The 10656-nt window shown below is 46.0% G+C and overlaps 1 protein-coding gene across 1 annotated transcript in view; it reads right to left on the reverse strand.

Annotated features, from left to right (window-relative positions):
• Positions 1-10160, reverse strand: part of INTS1 (integrator complex subunit 1) — a gene marked incomplete at its 5' end in the record, with an annotated part of 27156 nt that extends 16996 nt beyond the window's left edge. The window contains 20 exons of the mRNA XM_009875009.1: positions 1-100; positions 678-827; positions 918-1097; positions 1275-1404; positions 1668-1865; positions 2248-2308; positions 2632-2723; positions 3117-3213; positions 4377-4534; positions 5034-5111; positions 5758-5878; positions 6482-6590; positions 6833-7009; positions 7157-7298; positions 7605-7750; positions 7889-8075; positions 8358-8463; positions 8698-8857; positions 9572-9709; positions 9929-10160. Coding sequence (XP_009873311.1) covers positions 1-100; positions 678-827; positions 918-1097; positions 1275-1404; positions 1668-1865; positions 2248-2308; positions 2632-2723; positions 3117-3213; positions 4377-4534; positions 5034-5111; positions 5758-5878; positions 6482-6590; positions 6833-7009; positions 7157-7298; positions 7605-7750; positions 7889-8075; positions 8358-8463; positions 8698-8857; positions 9572-9709; positions 9929-10160 — 2762 coding nt within the window. The remainder of the gene's footprint in view (positions 101-677; positions 828-917; positions 1098-1274; positions 1405-1667; positions 1866-2247; positions 2309-2631; positions 2724-3116; positions 3214-4376; positions 4535-5033; positions 5112-5757; positions 5879-6481; positions 6591-6832; positions 7010-7156; positions 7299-7604; positions 7751-7888; positions 8076-8357; positions 8464-8697; positions 8858-9571; positions 9710-9928) is intronic.
• Positions 10161-10656: the final 496 nt, after the last annotated feature.

The following is a 10656-nucleotide window of genomic DNA, read 5'->3' on the forward strand; positions in this document are numbered from 1 at the left end:
ATCCCTGCAGCAGTTCAGAATCACCCGAGTCTTCTTCCATGGGGTGATCTTTCTCCTCTCCGTCACGCAGTCCCCCTTCTGACAGCACCAAGGACAGGCCCTGCAGAAGTCACACGGACACAGCTGTCACATTTGAAGCCACAGCTGGAACACCAGCTGCATACTAGTGAACATAACAGAAACAAGCTTTAAAAACACCATGAAACAATTCGAATGCAGCGCACAACAGGTTTGATCTCATGTAACGTGTTTGCTTGACAGGTCCCCTCCTTATAGTTTCAGTCTTCTCTAAGTAAAATCTCTTTGAGGTCTCTGCAATTCTGCTTGCCTTGACTATGCTCTAGAGCACTAGGCACGCACTCATTTATATTCCCCACAGACAACAGCTGCTGCCAATTACTCCATGACCTGCTGAGTCTGCACCTGAACCTTCCAGAATCATAGTAAAAATCCAACTCTATCTTAAGAAAAGTACTGCTTGGCTGTTGAACAAAGAAGGCTTCTGAGCAGCAGGGAGTAATAGTACATTTGATGTGGTTTGGAGACTGAGACAAGAAGTTACTGAAGAATGATGACCTGAAACAATTTCACTGTGCTTGCTCTAGATTCATGAGAATTTAGGACTCTGCCTTGAGCTTCTGACAAATCCTAGTGAATAAGATTTTTGCTTCACTCACCTTCATGGCCAAGACCCGTGAGGCCACCTGGGAAGAACTCAGGCGTCGCAGGAAATAGTCAAGCACCTCGCAAGTTGTCTGCTCATCTGCTTTGGGACCCAAGAGCAAGTCTTGCAACCGCCCAAGCAACTGCCGTTGTTTCTGTTGTCTCTGTGGAGCAAGAAGTTGGTCTTTCCAGTGAAATCAAATCTGGGATGCACAAAAGTAGATAAAAGCAGTGATTCCCAAGAGACTGCTCACCTGGCGTTTCTTGGCACGCTGCTCCTTACTCTCGCCCTCCTCTTCCTCTTCACCTGAGGTCGACTCATCAGCAGCATCATGAAGCAGAAACTCACAAAGGCACTGCACAGGTAGGACGTCCAAGGAGCCCTCACTGGACTGAACCAAATCTGCCAGCCATGGCATTGACTGCGATGAGGCCTAGCAAGCAGAACAACACGATATTAGCAGAACATAGGTGCAGCACACAATTTAATTCCTGAGCAGCAAACCATGTTCCCCTGCAAATTTCTTAGCTTCCTTCCGTCCCTCACTCTGCCCAAGTTTCAGAGACAAGGGCTCAGATCCCAACATAGCCAAGCCATAGAGGGAGCCCACCTGTCTTTGAATGATGTTGAGAAGAAAGTCAGGATGACGACTGCGACACAGGAGGTGGCCCAAGCGAAGTGACTGGTTCAAGCTTTTCACCTGCTCCAGGACATGGGGTGGAGGTCTGCGTGGCGGGCCCCTGCCAGAGGAACAAGAAGTTATCCACAGGCAGGCATACCTTCACTCTGGTCTGGATGAGGATCAGTCTGTTCACCAGTGCATGAAGGCCATATGCAAGTGGCAAACGAAGGAGAAGAGCCAAACGTGACATTTATCCCACAGGCTACCAAATCTCAGGGCTCTTCTTGCCCACATCAACCACCCTGTGAGCACTACAGTTTCCTAACTAGGATTAACTGGGATTTCACGATGCCGTCAGACTGACTGCACAAAGCTACTTACTGCGGGTCCAGACTTGTCAGCTGGGACAGCAAGAGGCTACTGCTCTCTGTAATAGTTTGTTTTGTGGATGCTGCAGCCAGATGACCCTCAAATGCAAGAATCTCCTGTTTTTCTCTCTGGGAGATTTGAAGTTCACGATTAATCATCTCCGTGCGCGTCTCCTCATCCGTCAAGGTACATTGAGGATAGGAATAATTACTGAGAATACACATCAAAAAAAGAAAATGGTTATCTCGGCCTATTCAAAACTCACGAACCACAGTCAGAAAGGCCCCAGGACCTCAGCTCCATTACACAACACAACAAAAACAAGCCAGCTCCCCAGTGGAGCCAGGGAGACTGATACCTTTTTCAAAAGGCACATCACAGTCATCCCCCTCTTCTTCTCAGCTTTATAACCTTGCTTATAATATTTCTGCTGGGGGAAGGCACCCTTCCCACCCAAACTGCAGTGCTGCTGCCAGCCAGCTTATCTTACACCAGCCTCACGGGAAAGGAAGGAGCCACCTGGCACAAATCTCATGCAGAAATACGGTTTTGGTGGTCTATTTGATTAATGTAAGGATTTAAGTATACTAACTTGGTCATGACCATTTCCATGAGCATCTTTAGAGAGGGGTACTCCTCCCATGCAGCCAGACCTGCAGCAGAGAAGGGCAATCAGGAATACAGGAGAAGTAGTGAGGGTCTTTTTCTAACACACTTCAAGGTGGAAAGACACGCAGCGAACTCCCTTTGGAACAGCTGACCACACTGAAGAACACAAACACCACGATTTCAGCCACATGCTGGTTCAAACCCCCACACTGTGTCTTGTTGCACACACACGGGGACATACGGTTAGTTAACTACGGTTATCTTGCCAATCCAGCACACGCCTTGAACACACAACCAGACGTCAGCAGAAAGCACTTTGGCCTATTTTTGCAGCAGAATTAGTAACCTGAGAAATGTCCACACTCACCAATGTTTTCAGGATTGAATGCAGCTACTACAAGCAGGAGAGGCCAGGCTTTCCAGTAGAGGGTAGAAATAGCTAGATTTGGAGGCTGGTATCTACAAAAACCATCAACAGATACAAGTCAGATTTGGTTACTTAAACCCATCTCAAGACAGCTTTTTTCCTTTAATATGCACCATTTAGACTTGGCCACAGCTATTCAGCATTTAAAAAAAAAAAAAAAAAGTCTCTCTCTCAGAAGAGACAGCAGAGTTCAGCCAAAAATTTCTAGAGCAGAAAAGTCAGTGCTTGCAAAGTCCATTCCACCACTCAGGTCTTCATCGCTCTAGAGAAATTCCCACCTTAATGTGACATTGAAAAGGCTTCCTCAGGATTTTATTATTACAAATTGTAACAGGGAAAGGCCTCTTAAAATCTGTGAGCCAGGATTGTTAGTCAGGAGGTCAAAATGAGCTAGTTCACAAGATTGCCTACGTGATAAGCCTTACCCTGGGGGTAGCTGGATATTCTCTGGATGGTGATAAGTGCACAGATTTAAGACAGCATCGATCAGCTGGATTCGTTCTACCCTCAGGACCTCGACATCTGGAGTAGAAGAAAAAAAGACAAAGCAAGTTATTGACCTGTCTATGTGGCTGAAAGTCCTTCAAGACAAGCCTCATGGCATTAAAAAAAAATTACTTCAAGCAACTATGTTATTGTGGGCTTGTTCTTGTCATATTACAGAAACAAAAAAACAATGCTTAAAAAGCACCAACACTTAAAAAACCCTACAAATCAATATGTAAGTATATTGAGCTTTTCAGCTGCAATTTGGTTTAATCTCTTAAGGGCAGTTTTGTGGGTTTTTTCCCAAATGCCTCCAATATGATACCTGTATCATCTTCAGAACTCAAATACACTCCTTCAGGTAAGCAGTGAATCAGCTCAGAACTGGGGCTCAGAAGAACCAAAAACGTATTTCTACTTTGTTGCAAGCTTTCAGGCTCGCTCTAACTGAACTCTGGGTCTTCCAGTATTTGAAGCACTTAAAATGCTACACTGAGAGGCTGGACACATCTTCACAGGGTATTCAACAGCAAAGTCCAGCTCATTTCACTTGCACTGACCAAATCTGGATTAGACTTTGCTGTTAAATGGTCAGCACTAAGAGCGTGTAAGATGCTTTAGAACCAAACTCTGACACAAACACGTAGAGCTCAGCTGAATGGACACACTCTCCAAGGATGCAGAAATTCAAACAAATGCTGAATGCATTCATAGCAGGGGTCAGAGCTAAGACTGCTTTTTAACTGCTATTCTGTAACAGTATTTGAATAATGGAATTAAGAGGAGCATACAAAATATAGATTAATTACTGTAACTTCCAAGTCTTTCATTTTTGCATGACCTAAAAATTTCTATTCATTGTACAGTATGTGTAAAGGACTAAATCGAATTTAAAAATGGTAACTCAAAACTTTAGGTTGCAGTCCTTCATGCTCAACATAACCAATAATTTCCCAAACACTCCATGACAGAAAACCAGTAATAGGGAGAAAGAGCAAGAGAAAATATGAAGCTTCTCTAGTAAAAAAACCAACGTGTCTGGCTTCGAACCAAATGCTTAGCCATCATGACTAAAACATCCTTTAAGTGATGCAAAGGCTCTTTGGTATGTAGTAGGAGCCGTCTCAGTCCTGGGTGGCACTAAGGGAACACACAGACCTAAGGAATCACTCTCTGGCTGGAGCTTTGTGCTGTCTCACCATCTGCTTGCACAGCCGCAGCCCGCTTCACCAAGTGGTCGGCGAGCTCCATGGCATCCGCAGGGCCGAGAGGAAGGTCCCGCGACAGACCGATCACGAGGATCCTCATCAGGGTGTCTTCAAGGATGGGCACCTCGGAGCAGAGGCGAAGGAAGAAGCTGCACGAGACATGAGACATCCATCACGCTTCTTTTAACAGCAGCATGAGTGTTCCTGAAACCCTCCACAGACGCTGGAACTCAACTCATTAAAAGATAAATCACAACTTAGTTTATAACTCCTTTCCTCTCCAGTTTCAAATGCAACCACCTGAAAAATTGTTTTATGGAATATTGTATCTCTATAATTCAGCCTGCTTAAGTCTGAGCTCCCCAATGTTACCCCAGTAAACCACACAGTGCAGAGCTGCCCTTCTGACAGTTACACCATTAAGATATGGACAGAGCAAACAGGAATGAAGGAGGAAGAGGAACAGACAGAGAATGGAATAATATCCTTCAATTTTAAGGCAATGTAATAGATGAAGAAAATCTAAGCACAGTTGCAAGCCTTTCCAACACAGAACTATAAAAAGAACACCACAAAACATCCAATTCCTCCACCTCCAGCTACAGCAGCTCCACACCCGTACCCTGCTACAGTGTGGCACGCACTCACTTGCGGTCACTCTCAGGAGGCCAGTTGTCCCATTTGTAGTAGGTCTCTGGCTGTTCTGTGAAGAGCACTTTGTGGAGGCTGCAGAGATGAAGAGGACAGTAACCACCACCTGCGTGAGGCTCGAACACATTAAGCAGCCCAGTCCCCCCAAACTCCTGTCATTGCTTCCCATCCTACAGATGCAGAAGCCTCCCCCGATAAACTAGTCTAGCAAAAGCAACATGAATCATAATGGAGAAGACTGTACAGTATGTGCATTCAGCTTTTATACTTTCAGTAACATATATCCCTTACTACTAATTCTGGCTCAACCTGCCTCAGTAATGCCTTGTACCAGACCCCAGGATACAGTCTGTCCTCCTGAGGCATGCACAGAAGACAGCACTATCAGCTGTACAGTCTGAGAAAAGCCATCAGACAAAAGAACAAGGCATCAAGAGGGATCATGCTTGGTCAGGCAGCTGGAAATTCCCTACTGAGTTGGCCCAAATAATACCAATTAGAAATATTTTCCATTATTGTGTATTTCTAGTAACATAATGCTTCTGCAAGAATTCCTGAGAGGGACAATCTCAGCGTGAACCCTGCTAAAACCGTTTCTGCTCCCTGTCTGGTAGAGAAATTTAACCAAACTCTCATATATGTGCATGTTTCCATAAAATGTCATACACTGTTGGGAAAGGGATTGGTTATGCCCTGCAGATCACCAGCCTGACTCTCTTACCAGTGCACGTAGTCTTTCGGAGCCAGCTTGCTGATAGATGGAACAACTGTATGAAGCCACCAGACAGCATCTCGCTGAATAGCAGCAATTTGGTTCTGGAAAGAGCGCAGCACTTCCAGGTCTGAAAAACAGTCACGTTACAAACTACACATGTATCAAGAGCACCATCAGGAGCCAAGCAGGAAAGGGCTGTTTCGAGAGCAGATGGTAACCAGGGCTCTGAAGCATCAACTCTAAACTGTGTAGAAATATAACAGACAGCCCTGAGCATCCCAGCACTGACAGCAGAGGCACTTCGCTTTCTGACACGTGCTCTACAAAACCCCAAGATTCAGCATGGACAAAACAGTGTTGTGAGAAGACGACATCCAGGCAGTCACTGTGATGCCACCCCAAAGGCCTGTCTTCTCAGCATTAGGTACACGGGAATCTTCAGGGCTGCCCCTCCAGGCACGAGGCCACTCCGTGCACAGTTCCCTTTCCCCAGCCCCTCAACCACTGCTATCAACAGACACAAAAAGCACCCAGCCATGCAGGCATCACACCTCCCAACTTCCTTCACCAGTCTCAAGATGACAGCAATCACCCTCATGCCTCTATTCAGAATGGAGGTTTATATCCTTTATATCCCTTCCTAACTCTAGCTGCAATGTTTCCCCAACCTCAGAGGGAGGTATCTACAAGGCTGTTCATCTTCAGAGGGAATCTAGGTTGTTTTGCTTACTCTTTTTCTCTCCTTTGTCCCAAGCAATTCCAGCCTCCTTCACCTGGGCTGTAATACCAAGCATCATGGAAACAGCTAGTAGATCAGTTATGTGGATGACAAACCGCTCCTTTTAAAGAAAAAAGAAAAAAGTGAGTCTAATCAGCAATAACTCAAAAGCTGTCGTTTTCCAGAAGGCAATCATGGATGTTTGGAAATGGGATATGGGAGCACTGCTGTGAAACAAGACACACAAACATTGTCTCACCTGGATAAAAAAGAAAAGAAAGAACAGACAGAAAAGACAGACAGAGAAGAGCCCGGTACACCACTGATACATCCAGCAACATGAAGATCAAAAAAAAGCGGTACCTTAAACTCCATTTCTGCGTACTGGGCCTCCTTCCGTTCCTGCATAAGACCCAGGCAGAAGGCCTGGAAGTTGATTTCATGTTTTGTCTGTTTGATGATCTCTCGCAGCAGAGCCCGTGAAGCCCGCAGGTAATCGTCCTTAGTGGTCAAAAGATCCTGGAACACCATAGCCAGGTACTGAGGCCAGACAGAAAGAGAAAACTTTTAGTGCATTGTATTGTATCTGCATTCACAAAACTAAAAGACATGAGGAAACAATGCTGGTGGCATGCCTGTCCTTCAGACCGCTGGGGAGCTATAAGAATAGTCACACACTACACCTACCTTCGGAGCTTGCTCTGAGCTATGCTGAAGCACAGTATACAGGATCTGCATGTTGTTTGGATTTCTTGCATTTGATAGCTCGTTGAAAATCACAAACTTAATTGTGGTGCCCAGGTTATCCCTGTGTGCATTCAGCAGCTCTCTGCAAGGGAAGACCGGAGGTATTAGAGCTGAGGTTTCATTGTACCTAAAGCCACTGTTTTGATTTCTCTTTGAAATATTTAACATGCAAAAGTGAAGAGGATGAAGCAGCACATACATCTGACAGTATCAAAGGATGACTGACAGACTTCCAGGCCAATGAAATTCATTTAAATGTTACACAGAACACCCCATGGTCCAAGCAGGTATTTAAAATCACTATGCAGGGACACTGTGATCGTTAAGGCCCCATACACATCTTCCAGAGTGCTTTCACTTCCCATCACAGACCCGGTCACTCACTCACCTGACACACATCATGTAGTGGTTGAGAAGGACTTTTGGCTTGAGACGAATTTTGATCAGGTTGGAGATAACTTCCATGTCCTCTGAGCTGTGGGTGTTGCAGTTCATACAGACTGACATCAGCAAGTCCTGAGCTGGCTTAGTCAACTGCAGAGGAAGAGCAGAACAGCTACAGCCACTTGCCATAACGGATCAGAAATAAAACTGGCACACAGTATGTGGCCCTCCTGCCTGGATTCCAGACCAGGTCCAGCAGAGTTGAGCTTCAACAGCTTCTATCCTTACCTTTGGATTCTGCAGCCACATCTCCAGCCTCTGCACAGCCATCTGCCGCACTTCTTTGTAGCCACAGGTTGCCGTCAGCAGTCGAAGGAGGTTCCTGGAAACGTTGTCCATTGGCTGGCGCCGGTTGAGTTGGTCTCGCAGCATGTCTAGGACATATTCCTCCACGCTTTCTGCAAGGTCGTCATACCTGGGGGCCACACAAACTGCATTTTATTCACCTGCACACAGATCAGCATGGTTACACTTTGCTGTGTCCAGAGATCAGCATCCTTTCTTGTTTGTGGTATGCATACAAAGAAAATTTATTCTTTTCTCCTGAAGCCAGTTTTATCTGATGCTCAACATCCTCTAGGAAGTGCAACAGGACAGCTAGTGCAGAGAGGAAGCTCCCTGTCACAGCACTGCAGGAGTGGGCGAGCACACACAGATCCGCTGCACAGCTACATTGGGAGAGGAAGAGGCATTGTACCTGGGCATGAGCTGACCCTCCTGCTCTGGGCTCATTTTCTCCTCTGCAATCAGCAGCTCGCTCTGACTATCTTCCTCCTCTGTCATGGAAGGGTGTGGGCTACTCCCTAAGAGAGACGAGCACACAGCATGCTTCATGAGACAGCTCCTCTTTCCAGAGATTCCTCATGCTCTTATGTGTTCAGCTTCTTCCACGGCTCCTGTTCAGCGGTACTGAAGGAGGCCACAACTACCCACTTCCTCACCCTGTGTCACATACGGGCACATCTTCCACTCAGTAAGATCACCAGGCTCCATCCTCTCCCTACCCCTTTGATCCCATTTCCCAAACATCTTCTTACCAGCACTAAGGTCCCCTCCGCTACGCCCAACTTCGCCGTGCAAAATCATGTTCTTAGGAGGCATCTTGGTGTTAAAAGCTGTTTGGATGTTATCCACAAACGTCTTGCAGTGAGGGCTGTCCACCCAGATGCGCTCCCCAAGGGAGTCCTCAATGTAAACCTGCAGAAGGGAACACAAACCATGCTCAAGCCTTTAGTTTTTTAACTGTTTATCAAAGGGCCATTTGTGAGCTTCTTCAGTTTTTATTTACTTTCAGTATACAGCTGGAAAGAAGGAAATTGGCATAACCATTGTGTGGACGAAAAACAGAGCAGATGAGTGCAGGCAAGTCACACATGAGCAAAAAATCAAACCGTCATATCCCAAGCTCTACTGCGGTACTGACCCTCTCAAGCAGTAAAGCTGATTAAACTTTAGCAAAGAACTTACAACTTCTACCACCAAAATGCAGAAGCTGGTCTTTTAAAAATTTAGCATTTTTAAATTAGTGGACTGTTTTAATCCCTACAGGCAAAGTAAAAAATAAGAAGTCTCTGTACCACTTCTATGAATACAGATTGTCAAAGGCGTCTCAGAAAAGAGCATAGATAAGGCAACAGAAGGCAAAGGAGACCACAGCGTTTCAAAAACCAGGTGAGATTTTTCTTTAAAAAAAGGACTCTTGATTTTTCCCCGCTGTCAATACAGCATGGCCCCAGTCACCAATTTCTGCCTCCTTCAGCTGCAGTCCCCCACTGGGCAACAGGCCACTGAACACTCCCTTCTCCTGCAGCAAAAATTTCCTATCTCAACACACTTCCCAACCCCAGCTGGTTTCACCCAGTCTACCACACCACTGCCTCAGTCCAGCAGAAGCACCCTCAGTTCAACAACCTTGACAAAGATCTCTGGCCAGTTCTCATCTTCTTCGTAGGCTGCCATGAGAAGGTTGCAGGCCAAGACAGACACGAGGCTATTCCCTTTGGCTTTGAAATTGATGGAGGCATCTCTTCGGAGTAGGCTGCACAGTGCCTGGAATACCATCCACAAAGAAATATAATAATAAAAATCAAATCATCTAGCAAGAAAACATACAGAAAAGCTTTAGGAAAAAAGAAATACATATTGCAGCAGCTTGCCACAGAGATACAGTATTTCCAAAGACATAAAAATTATGCTCTGGCCTGAGAGAAGCTGCAACTATGCTTGCAAGTTGGCAGCAACCATACATCAGTAAGTCTAAGCCCTCACCTCAATAACCCCTTCAGTGGCGAATATGTTTGGTTTGATTTTTGCCAGGTACATGAGGCTCAGGTACAGAGTAGTATCAGGTTTAGCTCTGTTCATTTTCAGCTGCTTCACGGCTCCACACAGAACCCCCTCGATACGGTCGTCATTGCCTTCTGCCTCTGCTGCCTCAATTTCATCCAGCAGCACCGTGGGGACAACTGCAATCATCAACACACTGGCATCAGTATTCACCCTCCCACAAAATAACCTGCCCCGAGGCGCTGGCAGGGCCACTCACCAGGAAAGCAAAGCATGGACCTGCTCAGCTTTACCCCCTGCAATAGCTTTTCCCTCCCCAATTGCTATTAAAAGTTCTGTTTCACATCTCTTGATCATCTTTTGGCTGGTCCATGACAACACACTCCTCTGCAAACACACTGAACGCTAGAAAATAGAATGACACTGCAAGAAACAAGCAATTCTCAGATTCAGAGTCTGCTAAAGAAACATATGAATAGGAAAAAACACAACCCAGACTCATTCTCTGGGGAGTCTTTCGGATGCTGCTGTCAAACAGCTGTCAGACAGGATGAACACAATAAAATGCCGCCAGGACAGGAGTCAAAACCGTGACTTCCACCCTAGATCCAGGAGAGGAAAGCCTGAAGCACAACACAGACGCGTTGGCACGCAGGCTTCGGGAAACGCTCCGGGCTGCAGCTCCAAGGAAAGACGAACGCCAGATCGCA

The sequence above is a fragment of the Apaloderma vittatum genome, unplaced genomic scaffold (assembly GCF_000703405.1).
Source record: "Apaloderma vittatum isolate BGI_N311 unplaced genomic scaffold, ASM70340v1 scaffold2428, whole genome shotgun sequence".
Classification (NCBI taxonomy): Eukaryota; Metazoa; Chordata; class Aves; order Trogoniformes; family Trogonidae; genus Apaloderma; species Apaloderma vittatum.